This window comes from Panthera pardus, unplaced genomic scaffold, assembly GCF_024362965.1.
Source record: "Panthera pardus isolate Hobbes unplaced genomic scaffold, ASM2436296v1 HiC_scaffold_5, whole genome shotgun sequence".
In the NCBI taxonomy this organism is placed as follows: Eukaryota; Metazoa; Chordata; class Mammalia; order Carnivora; family Felidae; genus Panthera; species Panthera pardus.
Genome location: NW_026526980.1, coordinates 13524579 through 13540159, shown reverse-complemented (window position 1 = coordinate 13540159; position 15581 = coordinate 13524579). Strand labels below are relative to the sequence as shown.

The 15581-nt window shown below is 47.0% G+C and overlaps 1 protein-coding gene across 3 annotated transcripts in view; it reads right to left on the bottom strand.

Moving 5' to 3' along the window:
- OTOA (otoancorin) overlaps window positions 1-15581 on the bottom strand; it is a 73764-nt gene that overhangs the window by 29908 nt on the left and 28275 nt on the right. For all 3 annotated transcript variants that reach the window (XM_053894423.1, XM_053894425.1, XM_053894424.1), the window contains 7 exons: window positions 14380-14503; window positions 11553-11768; window positions 8675-8842; window positions 7519-7659; window positions 3539-3597; window positions 2993-3110; window positions 29-102 (listed from right to left, as the gene is read on the bottom strand). In XM_053894423.1, the coding sequence (XP_053750398.1) occupies window positions 29-102; window positions 2993-3110; window positions 3539-3597; window positions 7519-7659; window positions 8675-8842; window positions 11553-11768; window positions 14380-14503 (900 nt within the window). The remainder of the gene's footprint in view (window positions 1-28; window positions 103-2992; window positions 3111-3538; window positions 3598-7518; window positions 7660-8674; window positions 8843-11552; window positions 11769-14379; window positions 14504-15581) is intronic.

Below are 15581 nucleotides of genomic sequence, written 5' to 3'. Positions count from 1 at the left end.
CCAGAGAGGGGAGCCAATGTTCACTTACGGGAGGGCAGCCAAGAGGAAGGGCGGCAGAGAGGATCTGGAGACCTCCCAGTATTTCCACGCCAAACAATTAACCTGAAAGATTAAAGCAGTTCTAGGAATTTAGTCCTGTAGTAATAAGAGCAAACACAGACTGTGCTTTCTGTGGGCCAGGCACTGTGCTAAGTGCTCTGTATACACTTACTTTCTATTTAATAAAACACCCTACGATGTAGGTACTGCTACTGTGCCCAGTTTATGGATGAGAAAACTGAGGCAATCGCAAAGGGAATACAAAAATTTAAGTCTGAGAATGCTCCCCTGTTTTGCTTATAACTGCAAGGAAGTAAGATATTAGATTAATTAAAGAAGGAGGCCATTAGGGGCACCTGGGTGGCTCAGTCGGTTGAGCGGCCGACTTCAGCCAGGTCACGATCTCACGGTCCGTGAGTTCGAGCCCCGCGTCAGGCTCTGGGCTGATGGCTCGGAGCCTGGAGCCTGTTTCCGATTCTGTGTCTCCCTCTCTCTCTGCCCCTCCCCCGTTCATGCTCTGTCTCTCTCTGTCCCAAAAATAAATAAAAAACGTTAAAAATAAAAAAATAAAAAAATAAAAAAATAAAAAAATAAAAAAAATAAAAAGAAGGAGGCCATTAGACTAATGTGGCCCTAATGACACGGTGCCCTCTGTGAGCACACCAAAATCTAAGTCTGTAAATGCCTCGAGGTTATGAAATCAAAGTACTGACGACAACCATCACAAAGAGCCAACTGGGCTTTAAGTGACAGCCAGTCAAATAATTTCCTTTCTCTGCGTCTGCACCTTTCTCTCTATAAGTCTTTCCAGAGCGCTCCAAACCACTTCCTGTTTGGTGCTGCCTGATTCTAATCGATTTTTTGCTCAAGTTAACTCTTAAAATTTTTAATACTCTTCAGTTTACCTTTTAACGGAGATACAACTTGACTGTCTCTGGGTATGGGATTGGTGACATAAACTGTGGTATATCCACATAACCGAATGCTGTGCAACTATTTTGTTTCAATAAGGTAGACTTGTATCTGTGAACACCGGAATGATGGCCAGGTCCTATTTTATATACATACACCCGTGTTACAGAGCGAAACAGAACAGTGTATATAGTATGAACTCATTTGTGGTTCGTTTTTTTTTAATTACACGTACATATGTTTTATACACACCAAAAAAAAAAAAAACCTCTCAAAGTTGATAACAAACTTTTCCTTGTGGTTACCTTAAGAGCAGGGACTCTCAGGCTTAGATCGTTTGCCATTTTGGGTTGGAGAGTCCTTGTGTGTGGGGCTGCATTGTAGTTAGGAAGCAGCATCCCTGGCCTCTACTCAATGGATGCCGGTGGCATCTCCCCCAGGAGTAACAACCCGAAGTGTCTCCAGACTTGGCCAAACGGTGCTCTGAGAATCACTGCTCCAGGGGAAATGGGGGGAAAATTTGCTCTCTCTATATTGTCTTTTTTTTATGATAATTATGTATTTTCAGCAAAAATGTAAACAATAAAGGCAAATTTTCTAAGTAACTGGTATTTGAACGTCCTGGGAATGGGAGGATTCTAGGTCAGGAGCTTTGTCAGGACAATTCTTCCTCTTTGAACGTGTAGGTCTTCCTCAAAGTGAGTCTGACCTCCATCCATTGGATTGGTGTGATGAGTATAAAGGACACAACCATGCCGGGGTCCAGGTTCCAGAAATAATTTGCTTTCCTCCCTGCCTGGGTCAATAGTTCTCACCAGGGAACTTCTGGAAATGTCAATTAGGAGGCTTCACCCCAGGCTTACTGTAAGGGAAGGGAAACTGCCAGTGAGGCTCTGTAATCTGCGTTGGCTTTTCTTTTTTTATTCTGTGTGTTTTTAACAGCTTTACTGAGGAATACTAATATGCAAAGACCTGCACGTATTTAACGGGTACACTGTGATGAGTTTGGACACATGCAAACACCATGATGCCATTATGACAATCAAGGTAACAGACACATCCAACACCTCCCAGTTTCCTTGTGTCTCTTTGTTTCTGTTTTTGTGGTAAGAGCACTTAATGTGAGAGCTACCCTCTTAACAAATTCTGAAGTGCACAATATCATATTGTTAATTACAGGCACAGCGCTGCACAGCAGATTTCTAGAACTTATTTATCTAGCAACACTGAAACTTTATACCCATCAAACAACTCCAGCCTTCCAGGTAATGCTGATGCTCACATTTGGGAACCACTGACACAATGGACAATCCAATGGAATGGCAGAGCTTTGTGAAATTTTTGCATAGTCCTCCAATGACCTCAAAGGATTATACACCAAGCTTTACTCTTACTTCCTGGCTCTTGGGAAGAGAATTCGTTGGCTGGAAACTTTTCATTCAGATCTGCAACACTCGGGCCTGAGTTGGGAAGATGCCTTGTACATCTGCCCGCTCACCCTCTCTGGACCCTGTATCACCGACGGTTTACATTTCCAAGTCCAAATGCTGTTCCCATGGCCTATCTTTACTTGCTTAGATCCACTAAAAAGTCAGTGTCTGCCTCTGGTCTCCCCAAAGAGTTAACGAGCCTCCCTAGCCATTTGGAAAATGAAGTATTGAATGAAGAAGGAAAGTACTCTCCTTGGAGTATTGTTCCTATTCCAGGTTACCCCTGGAAAGGCTGGGAAGGAGGGAACGACCTTCAGTCTCAGGAGGACATAATTAGGAATATGAGAAATGGTATACCCTACCACTGGATTTTCAGGTTCAGATCTGAGTATGGAATAACCCATCTGTTGAAGCTCTGGCTGTAGAGATGGGTTATCTGGAGCTTTTGAAAGAGAAACTGGAGAAAAACCTGGCTCAGTATTTGGCCCCACGTCATCACCTGCATGGGAATATATATCTTGGCACAAATATCTTAAGCCACCACAGTCCATCAAGGCCCACGACTGGGGCAAGGAGAGAGAACGAGAGGCATGAATGTGCTACGATGGTACCTGATACGGTGAGAGCAGGGAGAGGTTGTTCTCAAAATAGTGGAAATGGGCCAGAAAGGAGTCCGCATTCATGGCATCAATGTGCGAGCACGTCACGCCTTTGACCAGCTGCCCTGTCCTGGAAAACAAAACAAGGGACCCGGGAGAAGAGGGGGTGGGGCTGGGGTGCCTGAGTGGCTCAGTCAGTTAAGCATGTAACTCTTGATTTTGGCTCAGGTCATGATCCCAGGATTGTGGGATCAAGCCCAAGTCAGTCTCTGCGTTGAGCATGGAGCCTGCTTGGGATTCTCTCTTTCTCTCTCTCTCTCTCTCTCTCCCTCTCTCTCTCTCCCTCTCCCTCTGCCCCTCCCCTGCTCGTGTGCATGCTTGCACATGTGCACTCTCTCCCTCTCTCAAGGAAAAAAAAAGGAAGGGGTTGGGGAGGGAGAGGAAAGGACTAGAGAAGGCAGGTCTGATGGGACACAGGCTGCAGACAGCCAACTTTCCCTCCTGAGAAATCAGGCTCCAGAGGGCCTGTCAGCCCCCAGACCAAGTACACCCGCCTACCTCAGCAGCTCCTCAGGCCTTCTGGTTGTCTTTGACAGAAGCTCAAACAGGAACAAGGCCTGAGGGAAGAGAACGGTTGCCAGCATGGATGGAGCAGTCACTTACTCACTACTGAGCAGTGTGTGCCTACTACAATGAGGCCCTTGAAGGAAGACACACAATGATCCCATTTTCCAGATGGGGAAGGCTTAGGCTTAACAGGCTATGTTATTACCCAGGCCCACACAATTGCCAGGTGGTAGAGCTGGGATGTGAACTGGGGTCAGAGTAATTGCAGAACCCACGCTCCCACACCCCGGGGATTCCCTATGCTCTAGGACCGGAATGAGGGGCAAAGCCATCAGACGGCAGGCTGGAACTTTACTTTCTACACTTTATGAAGCCGCTGACCAGGTGAGCACCCTCCGTAGCCCCTTTTCCACGCCCACCTGCTAGCTCCCAGGAAGTAAAAGTGGAAGAGACAGATGAATAGACCAGGACAGTCTAGAAAGTACCATGAATAAAGTAACTCCTGCTTGCAGCACTCACTCCCCTCCAACCCTCCCAGATGGGCACTCTAGAAGAACAATATCTAGCAGGCAGGGGAGCCGTTTGTTTTAAGGAACGTAATTTTACAGAACACCTAACTTGCAGATGCGACCAAGTATGACATTCGTCTATTTTATAGACTCTGGAACTTTGAATGTAATTCCCCAAACAGAATAAATTGTGAGCCAGCATTAGGTAGAGGCATCTGTGACGGGGCAGCCAGGCCCAGGAGAAAGGAACAGCTAGGGAGGTAAGTTCCTGAAGCTCTGTGTGTAGCCCCAGTTATCTCCTCAGGCAGAATCAAGTTCTGGGACCCTCCCACAGTCTTCCCCATCACAGGAAACGGCCACTCCATCAACGCGGTTGCTGAGAAAAAATGGCTGGAAGACATCTGTGGCAGGATGTGTTTTCCAAAGTGGCCACAAATTATGCTCTTCTAGAACCTTCCAGAACCACTATCCCACCAAAAGGTGGAATCTTTGTCCTCTCTGCATGAAGCTGGGGGCGGGGCTGGGTGACTGCCTCCACAGATAGAGCAAAGCAAAAGTGATGCTATGTGACTTCCCCAAGGCGAGGTCACCAAGGTGACACAGCTTCTCATGGATCTCTCCCCTGGGAGTCCCAAACCACCCACAGAAGGCCGGCCACCCTGCATGGGAATGCATGCAGTTCCTAGGGCTGCAGTAACAAATTACCACGAACTTGGTGGCTGAAAACAATAGAAATCATTCGTTCAGAGTTCTGGAAGCCAGAAGTCAGAAATCAAGGAGTCAGCAGAGAGGAGCTCCCGCCAAAGGCTGTAGGGGAGAATCCTTCCTCCCCTCTTCTAGCTTCTGGTGGCTCCAAGCAGTTCCGGCTTATGGCTACATCACTCGGGTTTCTGCCTTCGTCTTCACATGGCCTTCTGTATGCACATCCGATCCCGTTTGTCTGCATCTCTCTACCATCCGGGTTGTCGCCTCTCATAAGGGCTCTTGTCACTGGATTTAGGGCCTGCTCAGATAACTGAGACTGGTCTCATCTTGAGATCCTTAGTTAAATCTGCAAAAACTCTTCTTCCCAAATAAGGCCACATTCCCATGCACACGTTTTGGGTGGACGTATATTTGGCGGGGGCACCGTTCAGCCAACGACATGGAGAGAACATACACAGGTGGAGAGAGACGCCCCCAGCCCTTTGAGAATGCGTCCAGAATGCGACCACTGGTTACCACCCGCGTTGCCATCACCTAGTCCAAGCCACTTGTCTTATCTGGAATACACAATAGCCTCCTGACTGGTCCCCTTGCTTCCACTCTTGCTCTCAATTCAGTCCCCGTGCAGCAGCTGTGGGATTCGATGCAAACGAAAGTCAGAGCACAACCCTTCTCAAACCCTCCCAACAGCTCCTCATGTCACCCACAGTAGAAGGCAGTCCTCACGGTGTCCCTAGGGGTTCTGAAGATCAGCCCCTCCCATAACCTCTCTGAGCACAGGGAGGTCGTCTCCAGCTACCCCCATCAAAAAGAGCCCACTGTCTACCCTTTCCCATTTTGATTTAGGTTCTCCTTAGCACGCATCATCATCTAGCACAGCTTGGGCTTTACCCACTAATCTTTTATCTCATCTGTCTCCCTCCTTCACAGGATGGAAATTCTGGGACGGCAGGCCGTTTTGTCTACTTTGTTCACGGCTGCATCCCCAGCAACGTGAACAGCTCCTGGCATCAACTTTCGATGAGTGGATAAAATGCAGAGTTGATTGAATGAAAGTCCAGAGAGCTCGAAGAGGCTTCAGCCTCCAAAGCACAGTCCTCCCCAAGCAGCCTCAGCACCAGCAGCCCTTAATAATACGTGTGATAACCGCTAATAGTTAGAGTGCACTGCCATGTGCCCAGTGGTATAAAGATACATCTTGCATCACTGATTCTCATGAAATCATCCCCATTTCACACATGAGAAAACTGAGGCCAAGTGAGAAGAAGCACCCCAAAATTAACTGATAGCCACACCCAAATACACACTCAGGTCTTGTCCAATTTCTTAACACTACACTGTTTTGCCTCCTGAGTTTAATTACACGGAAATAAATTTCTTTTACCAAATTAACCTTAAACAGAACTTTCCCACAAGGCAGACTCAAAAATTCAGGAGTGATCTGGGCATCTTATTACTAATAAAAAATATATACAGTAAAGTCTTAGTTTGCGAGCATAATTTGTTCCAGAAACATGGTTGTAATCCAAAGCACTTGTATATCAAAGCGAATTTCAAGAACCACTGGCTCAGTTGTGATCATGTGACGTTCAGCGTCATGTGCTACTTGTATTATAAGACATTGCTCTTTTACCAAGTTAAAATTTATTAGAAATGTTTGCTCATCTTGCAGGACCCTCACAGAACAAGTTACTCACAACCCAAGGTTCTACTGTATTTAGTTTTGTTTTGGTTTTTAATTTTTTTTAATTTTATTTTTATTTTTGAGAAATGCTCCCACTGCGAGCAGAGGAGGGGCAGAGAGAGGGAGATAAAGAATCTGAAGCAGGCTGAGCTGTCAGCACAAAGACCAACAATGCAGGGCTCAAACCCATGAACCATGAAATCACGACCTGAGCCAAAGCTGGATGCTTAACCAACTGAGCCACTCAGGCACCCCTACTGCATTTAGCTTAAAACCCTAGGAATTTCCAAAAAAAAAAAAAAAAAAAACCCTAGGAATTTCCTGAGTGAGGAGAGCCATCAAGGTGTCTTTTGTTATGTGAATGACGACTTCAGGAAAACACCTGAGGAAGGAGGGATGTTGCAGAAAGAACCAAACACAGGATTGGAGGGTTGGAACTTTCAGTCCCACCCCCAACCTGCAGGGAGGGGAGAAGGGCTAGATGTTGAACCAATCATCAATGGCCAATGTTTTAATCAACCATGCTTACATAATAATGCCTCCATAAAAATCCAAAAGCACCAGGTTCAGAGAGCTTTCAGTTGGTGAACATGTAGGTGTTGGGAGGGTGGCACATCCAGAGAGGGCGTGGAAGCCCTGTACCCTTTCCCCCATATACCTTGTCCGATGCATCTCTTCAATCTGGCTGTTCCTGGGTTATATCCTTTTATAATAAGCCGATGAGCTAGTAACATGTTTGAATTCTGTGAGCCACTCTACCAAATTAATCAAACCAAGGTGGGGGCAGCAGGGTCATTGGAACCTTCAATCTACAACTGGGAGGTCAGAAGCACAGGGGACAGCCAAGACTGGTGACTGGCATTTGCAGTTGAGGGGCAGGGGGTATAGTATTGCAGGACTGAACCCTTACCCTGTGGGATCTGATGCTATCGCCAGTATACAGTGTCAGAATGGAGTTGAATTGTGGAACACCCACGATTCTCCGCTATGTTGGAGAATTCCTTGTTGGTGTGGGAGCCTCCAACCCCCAACACACACATCCAAATTGGTGTCAGAATCCTTAGTGGTCATACCTGACTCCTCCGAAGTTCCTTTTCCTTTAGGACTGTTGTGTTAAATCCGGGTTCCCTCCGTAAATTGAAGAGAGATACTTCTTTAAAGAAAGCCCCCTGTATTTCCACAATGCCTGAGACAGTGTCTCCTGCTTCGATCATCTGCCAAGAGTGAGAATAAACGAATGACCACCTCGTAGAAGGTGCACTGAACTTTGCACAAGGCCCAGGGACTGTGTCAGTGATTCACAGGCCATAAGATTCAGCATTATCTGCTCAGCAACCCTGTGAGGTGGGGGATTTCCCTTACCCCATTTTGCAGGTAAGAAAACTGAGGCTTCATAAATAATTGGTTGAAAGTTGATAAGTAAGATTCAAAGATTCAAGCACAAGTCTGTCTTATTCAGGAACGCATACAATTTTAACCAAACGTGCTATTGCTCTCGGCAAGGTGTTGATATTTTAAGCCAAACTCCTTAAGTTTGGTCTCCTAACAGATTTTGTAACTGGACATAGCAGGTCTGATAGAACAGGATACCCAGGGGCGTCTGGGTGGCTCAGTCGGTTAAGCGGCCGACTTCGGCTCAGGTCATGATCTCGCGGTCTGTGAGTTCAAGCCCCGCGTCGGGCTCTGTGCTGACAGCTCAGAGCCTGGAGCCTGTTTCAGTTCTGTGTCTCCCTCTCTCTGACCCTCCCCCGTTCATGCTCTGTCTCTCTCTGTGTCAAAAATAAAATAAACGTTAAAAAAAAAAAATTAAAAAAAAGAACAGGATACCCAAAGACCCACTGCCAAGTGAGAATATAGGTGTGACTTCGGATTATGGAAGGAGCTTTCAGAAGCACTCTGGGACCTTCAGGATTCATTTTTAGACTTGAAAAACTTTCAAAAATTATTATATCAAGAACCCTAATGTAACTAAAGTCTTCCGGAGTCAACTGGTGAAGGAAAGCACCAGGGTCTGGGAAGAAATATAGTGTGACCCAAAGAGCTCCTTCTGGAAAGGAGGAAAGGTGGGCACCAGGAGACGGCATCATCTAGGTTCAGAATGCTCCCTCGCCAAAGGCTGAGCTAACCCCAGCCCTGAGTCGACAGCCCAAAGTCATAGCCCACTCACAACACCCCAAAACCACATACTCTGTGAGCCACACGGCTGAGGACGAGATGTCTTTCTCTCACCTTGCTGAGGACGCCTTGCTGCTGGGCAGGTGACAAGTCGGACACATGCAGGGAGATCGTGCTTCTCAGGACCTGCAAGAGGTCCCTGCGATCCATGCTGTAGAAGGCCTGGGTGCCAACCCCAGCCAGCAGCACGCCCATCTGGCTGACATTGTAGAAAGACAGCACCTGGCAAGACAGGCCGCGAGGAGCGTGAGGTTCTGTTCTGGTTTCTCACCTGGCCGACACTTGCCCCTCTGCATGTTGGGTATCTGGGATGGGTACCGGGGCACCATGGTGAACAGACACATGCTGCCCTCCCAGACCTTCCTTCCTTCCTTCTATCAGAAAAGAGAGGTGGTATCAAAACACAACACAGAAGGCAAGTGCTCTGCTGGGGGAAGTACCCTGCTGTCCGAGGCCACAGTACAAATATCAGAAAGTGATGATCTGTGCACCACAGCTGGGCAGGCAATAGGCTTTTGTGTGTGTGTTTAATTTGAACTGGCTGACAACACTTAAAAACTGAGGAAACTGGGGCACCTGGGTGGCTCAGTCGGTTAAGCACCCGACTTCGGGCTCAGGTCATGATCTCATGGTTCGTGAGTTCAAGCCCTGCATCAGGCTCTGACAGCTCGGAGTCTGGAGCCCGCTTCAGATTCTGTGTCCCCCTCTCTCTCTCAGCCCCTCCCCCGCTCACACTCTGTCTCACTCTCTCTCTCTCTCAAAAACAAATAAACATTAAAAAAATTTTTTTTAAACTGAGGAAATTTGGAGGCACCTGAGTGGCTCAGTTGGTTAAGCATTCAGCTCTTGATTTCGGCTCAGATCATATCCCTCGGTTCATGAGTTGGAGCCCCAAGTTGGGCTCTCCGCTGACAGTGTGGAGCCACTTAGGTTTCTTTCTCTCTCTCTCTCTGCCCCTTCCCACCCCTCTCTCTCCTCTCTTTCTCTCTCTCAAAATAAATAAACTTAAAACAATTTTTTTAATTGGGTAAATTTTCATTAAAATCCAGGTTTGAGTCTGATTTTTTAAAAAATCTGAATGCCAAGCAATACTGGGTCCATGTTGGCAACAATTGGCAAGAACTGACCAGCAGGTGCCCCTTGAGCTTGGGTCGTGGGGCTGTCAGTTTACCCAGCCCCACTCACTTGTACCCATTTTTCTCATTATGTCACCTGACATAGCAAAGCCCCATGTTCGTCTATCTCCATGCAGAAGCTCTGAGTTGAAATAAAGAAATGTTTTGGGGAGACGCCTGGTGGCTCAGTAGGTTAAGTGTCTGATTTCAGCTCAGGTCATGATCTTACGGTCCGTGGGTTCGAGCCCCGCGTTGGGCTCTGTGCTGACAGCTCAGAGCCTGGAGCCTGCTTTGGATTCTGTGTCTCCCTCTCTCTCTGCCCCTCCCCCTACTCTCTCTCAAAAAATAAATAAACATTTAAAAAATTAAAAAAAAAAAGAAATGTTTCAGGATCTGGGTCTGATATTTTATGACAAATACGATTGTAGCTGTCTGCCCCATCAGAAACTATGCTTGTTTTTTCTCCCTCCTTTAGAGTAAAGATGCCAGATGGTTTTCCATACAAACAGGGACACTCATTCCTTAGGTCTACAAAAAAGCCAGTTGAATGGTTTCCCTGTTATGCTCTGTAGAATGGATAGTCTCTACTGTCCTCAAGGAAAGCAAGACCTTTCGAGCTCTTGGCTTCTTCGTAAGTGGCCTGACCTCTCTGTAGGAAGAGAGGGACACTAGGAAAAAGACAAGCCACTTTGTCCAGGGTTGGGAGGAACAAGACAGTCTCCCTCAGCTCCCTAAAATCACATTCACAGAGAACTGTCCAGATAGACTCAGGTGGCCCTAGTCAAACCAGAGAAGGGCTGCAAAGATGTCAAACTGAAGATGCCATGAGGCTAGAGGGCACAAGAAGAATGGGCTATCCTTGGCCTTGAGGCAGAAAGTAACAATGGGCGGACAACGGTCATGGTGCCATGCTGGAGGTAGTTAGCATGGGAGTTAAGCAAGTGGACTCTGAAGCCAGACATCCTGTGTCCCTTTATGTGACCTTGGCAATTCCCTTATACATTCTGTGCCTCTCATGAATGATATGGAAAATGAAGGTTATAACACACTCCTGACTTCACAGAGTTGTTGGAAACACTGAACAACTAACTCACTTAGACCCGAACCTGGCACACAGTAAGTACTTAATGAATATTTGTAATTGTTGTCATTTTGGAACTGGTCCCGATCCAATCCTCATGAACTAGTTGCATCCTGGGACATGGCTATGAGACAGAAAAAGCAGGACACCAAAATGTTTAGGGGCTCAGGTCTCTGGAGCCCCTTTTACAAAGCGCAGGGCAGAGAGACGGCTTCCCCAGGAAAAAGACTCATTTCCCACCCCAGGAGCATCTAGAGCGTGACTAAAGGATCCTGTCCCCCCCCAAGCAAAATCTCCTCTGAGGACAATTCCCTCCCTGCGGCCCAAGATGAATAAAATAGCATTATCTCTCATCTCAAGATGAGGGATGTGTTCGCAGCCTCAACAACAAGCAAGGAAATCCTGGGATGGATCCCACGCTTTGCAAACAGCACAACAGTAGCTACTACTACTCCCTGAGCTCATACTCAAGGTCACATGTTCCAACCCCTTCCTGTGTACTGACTCAGAATCCTTACAGCCATCCTGCTGCAGAAGTGCTACTGTTATCCCCATCTTACAAACAGGGAAGCTGAGGCAAAGAGAATTTAAGCCAATCGTCCAGTGTCCCACAGCTAGTAAATGGCAGAGCAAGTCCCCTTCGGTACTATTTTCTTACTGATTGGCCACCCTCCCTGTGTATCACTGGCCCTTGGGTCTCAGAGCATTAAAAAAAGAGTTCAAAGCTCCAACTGACCTTCTCATGGGCCAAGTATTTGGCAGACAAGATGATGACCTGGCTCTTGGCCCAGCCTGAGACCTGGTTGAGAGTTGAGATGGCGCCATGCACAGCCTCAGGGGAGAGGGATTCCAGCTGACTGTGGGTCAAGGCCACAACCGCATCCGACAAAGAGCCCAGAGTCTCATTGAGGGTCTGGTTCTCCGTGGCAATGTCCAGGAGGTTGGCTTTGAGCTAGAAGGGAAGCAGGCTGAAATGAGGCTCGATAACAAGCAGGACAGTGGCTCCCTCTGCCTACACCCTGGGGTTGTCACAACACCACCACCACCCTGCCTTCCCACCCCCTCCACCCTGTCGTCAAGCCCTGGCCAGACAATGAGTCGCCCACTGAGAACACCACCTCCTCTAGCCTTGACCTTAACATGCCGCAAATTCACTTTGTGCTTCATTTAAATATTAATTTGCTATTAAATCAAACTTAACACATGGCAGAAGGAAATTTTGTTCACTTTATCCATAATTCCACCACACTCTCATAGCATCTATTTTCTTTCTGTGACCTTGAACCCTGCATCCATACACGTCTGTTTTTCTTTCATGAAATATCCATGGTGTTTTTCATAATATGTAATCCACGTAAAAATAATTCTCAACAGTAACAAGAAAGTAAAAGTCTCCTAAAAATCCTACCTCATAAAAATAACTGATTAATTAAAGTAATGGGGCATGTATGTGTCTAAGATTTCTGACGCCTTTATAAATATATGCATTATAAGTAAACTACAGCATGTAGTTTTCACACAGTTGTAATATGAATGGAAGTGCAACGTTCTATGCTTTTTACTGAAAACTGTTTTTATACATGTTTTCACATTTCTGGCATATCCTTAACAATTATTTTATTATAATATACCTGTTTAGTGATACAGTAACTGCTTCCAGTAAAGGTGATAAAATTATCTGTTGTAACATGAGCTCTGTACCAAAAAAAAAGAACCGTTCCTGTTTTAACACCTGAAGTTGTAGGAATATATTCATCACAGACAAGTGCACCAGGCAATACTGAAATGGCCACTTGGGGGCAGCAGAGCGAAGTGAAAGAAACAGCTGTCACAGCCCCCGGGTTCTCCAAATTCTGCAGCTGTCCTTCCTCAGGACTCAGCTTCCCAGTCTGTTAAGAAGGAGGCATGTGGTAGGGCAGTGATTCTCAAAGCCCTGTGGTCCTCGACGAGCGGTGTCCCAGGATGCTTGTTAGAAATGCAGATTCTTAGGCCCTACTCCCGCCCTCCTGAACCAGAGACTCTGGGCAAGAAGCCCAGCAACCTTATTGTAACAAGTCCTGCAGGTGACTCTGATGCACGCTCTGGTTTCAGAAGTACTGAGCTAGGTGATCCCAGAAGGAACACTGCTATCTTCATCTGCTCGGACTTTCTTGTTTTGCAGCCATGGCTACACATGCAACCTGTGGCCTTAAAATACATTTCTTTTATGTTTGCTTTGAGCTTGCTTGGGAGGGATTCTTTTCCTTCGAAATAAAAATATGTGAGGCACCTAGGTGTTTCAGTCGGTTAAGCATCTGAGTTCAGCTCAGGCCATGATCTCACGGCTCGTGAGTTCGAGCCCCGCGTCGGGCTCTGTGCTGACAGCTCAGAGCCTAGAGCCTGCTTCAGATTCTGTATCTCCCTCTCTCTCTGCCCCTCCCCGCTCATTCTCTCTTCTCTCTCTCTCTCTCAAAAATAAATAAGCATTAAAAAAATAAATTAAAGGGGCACCTGGGTGGCTCAGTCAGTTAAGTGTCTGACTTCAGCTCAGGTCATGATCTCGCGGTTCATGAGTTCCAGCCCCGCATGGGGCTTTGTGCTGACAGCTCAGAGCCTGAAGCCTATTTCAGATTCTGTGTTTCCCTCTGTCTCTGCCCCTCCCCCACTCGCATTCTGTGTGTGTGTGTGTGTATGTGTGTGTGTGTGTGTGTGTCTCTCAAAAATAAAGATTAAAAAAACTAATTAATTAATTAATTTTAATAAATATGCTCTGATCAAGATAATGATGACTCTTGTCAAATGTCAAATGGGATCGGGGATTTCATAGTTACATGTGAAAACCTGCTGTGAAATTATTGATGGTTCTATCAACCTTTTCTTTAATGTTGTTCTCACGTCATCTTTTCCATTAAAAAAAAAAAAATGAGAAGGGCCAAAAAAGTGAGAGAAGCAGGGCAGAATTGAGACTTTAAGGGAAGAAAGGAGAGATGGAGGGAGAGAGTACATGAGAAACAGCCTGTCAGTTTGTGCAGAGCTTTGGTCTAGGAACTCAACAAATACACCTAATCCGGGCATCTCAACCAACGCTGCACTAAAATCATGTGAGGAACTTTTAAAACATACCATTCCCAGGCCACACCTCTGACCAGTACCTGGAGAATCTCCGGGAACGGAGCTGGCCGAGTGCTAATGCAGAGCCAGGTTTGAGAACCTTGCTTTTATCTCCTTGCTGTTCCAAGCACGGTAACCGGACCAGCTGCTTCAGCATCGCCTGGAAGCTTGTTAGATGTGCAGTCTCCCTCCACTTAGGGCTCCACTCAGACCCACTGAATCACAAGCCACATTTAGGATCCCCAGGCGATCCTTATGCACAGTTAAGCTCGAAGTGGCCACTCTGAATTCTGATCTATTCTGGGTTTTCCCCGATACTGTTGAAGCTCATCCCAGGATTTGGGATGGGATGCCATCTGCTGTGGGTGGACCCAGATCCCAATTAACCCCACATATTTTCTCTCAAAGGCCAGGCAGGACTGTGCTCCCCAATTCTCCGGCCATTTCCCCAGGGCCCTGTGCCCCATCCGCACCTTCTGAACCCCAGCCTGGAAGCCCCTCAGATGGCTGCACTTGATCATCTGGTGAAGGAGGACTTGAGCCACCGCGGCGTCCAGCAAATCCAGGTCATGGTAGAAACAGACCAGCAGCCCCAGCCTGTGTGGGAAGATAAGGGTGCTGGCAGGGGGCTCAGAGCTGGGGGTCACAACCACAGCCCCCTCCCACCCAGAGCCAAGAGTCACGGTCAGAGCAGCTATCACATGCCAGGGACTGTGCTGAACCCTGTACCCGGATTACCCCATCACAGCAACCCTACAAGGCAGATGCTCTGAGCCCCATTTCACAGAAGGGCAGACAGACTCAGCACAGTCAAGTGACTGGCCCAAGACTGGACGTGGCCCCAGGACTTAAATCGAGACCCATCCACCTATGCTCTCTCTTCCCGAGGCAGTAAGGGGCACAAGGAACGTGTGGTCCTGAGTTAGCCACAGAAAACTCCCCATTTTCCACATGGAGATAAAGGGTTTGTCCACCCTGAGGGATTCTCTGAGGCAGATGTATTTCCAAGATGGTTTATGACCTACACCGCCAGAAAGGAAAGAAAAAGGAAGCATAACAATGTAAGGGCGGAAGTGGGATGTGAACCCTGGTCTAGCTGGGGGTGCTGTATTTTGTGGTTAAGAGCATAGATTTAGGCCAACAGGAGTTTGAAGCGCAGCTGTATGGGATGTTTGATCCAACAAATTACTTAACTTCTCCGCAAGGCTGCTGCACAGTTGAACAGTGCACACGGTGCACTACTGTACAGGGTGGACCTGTCTCTCTGAGCCTTTAATAAAAGGGAGGTTGGCTGTGTTCATCACAGCACATCACGATAAATATGATGAATGTAGGCATCAGGAGTACTGTGAGAGTTCAATGGGAAGAGCCATACCAATTGATTAGCATCCTTCCCGGTAGACACCAGGCACTGATTCATTAATGGATGCTCTTAGAGTTAGTATGAAATCTATTCAATTCAGCATGGCTGGACCACCTGGTTGACCATGCTCAACCTGGATCCACCCTCTTAGAAAGACAGCGTCATGCTCAGACATGACCACAGAAGAGCAACCGGGTCAGGAAGGATTTGAAAATGTGTCGGATGAGAAAAGAATACTCAAGGGAAGGGAAGGCTGAAGAACTACTATCCTGAGCACTTACTATGTGTCAGGTGTGCATAAGCCTTACAAGG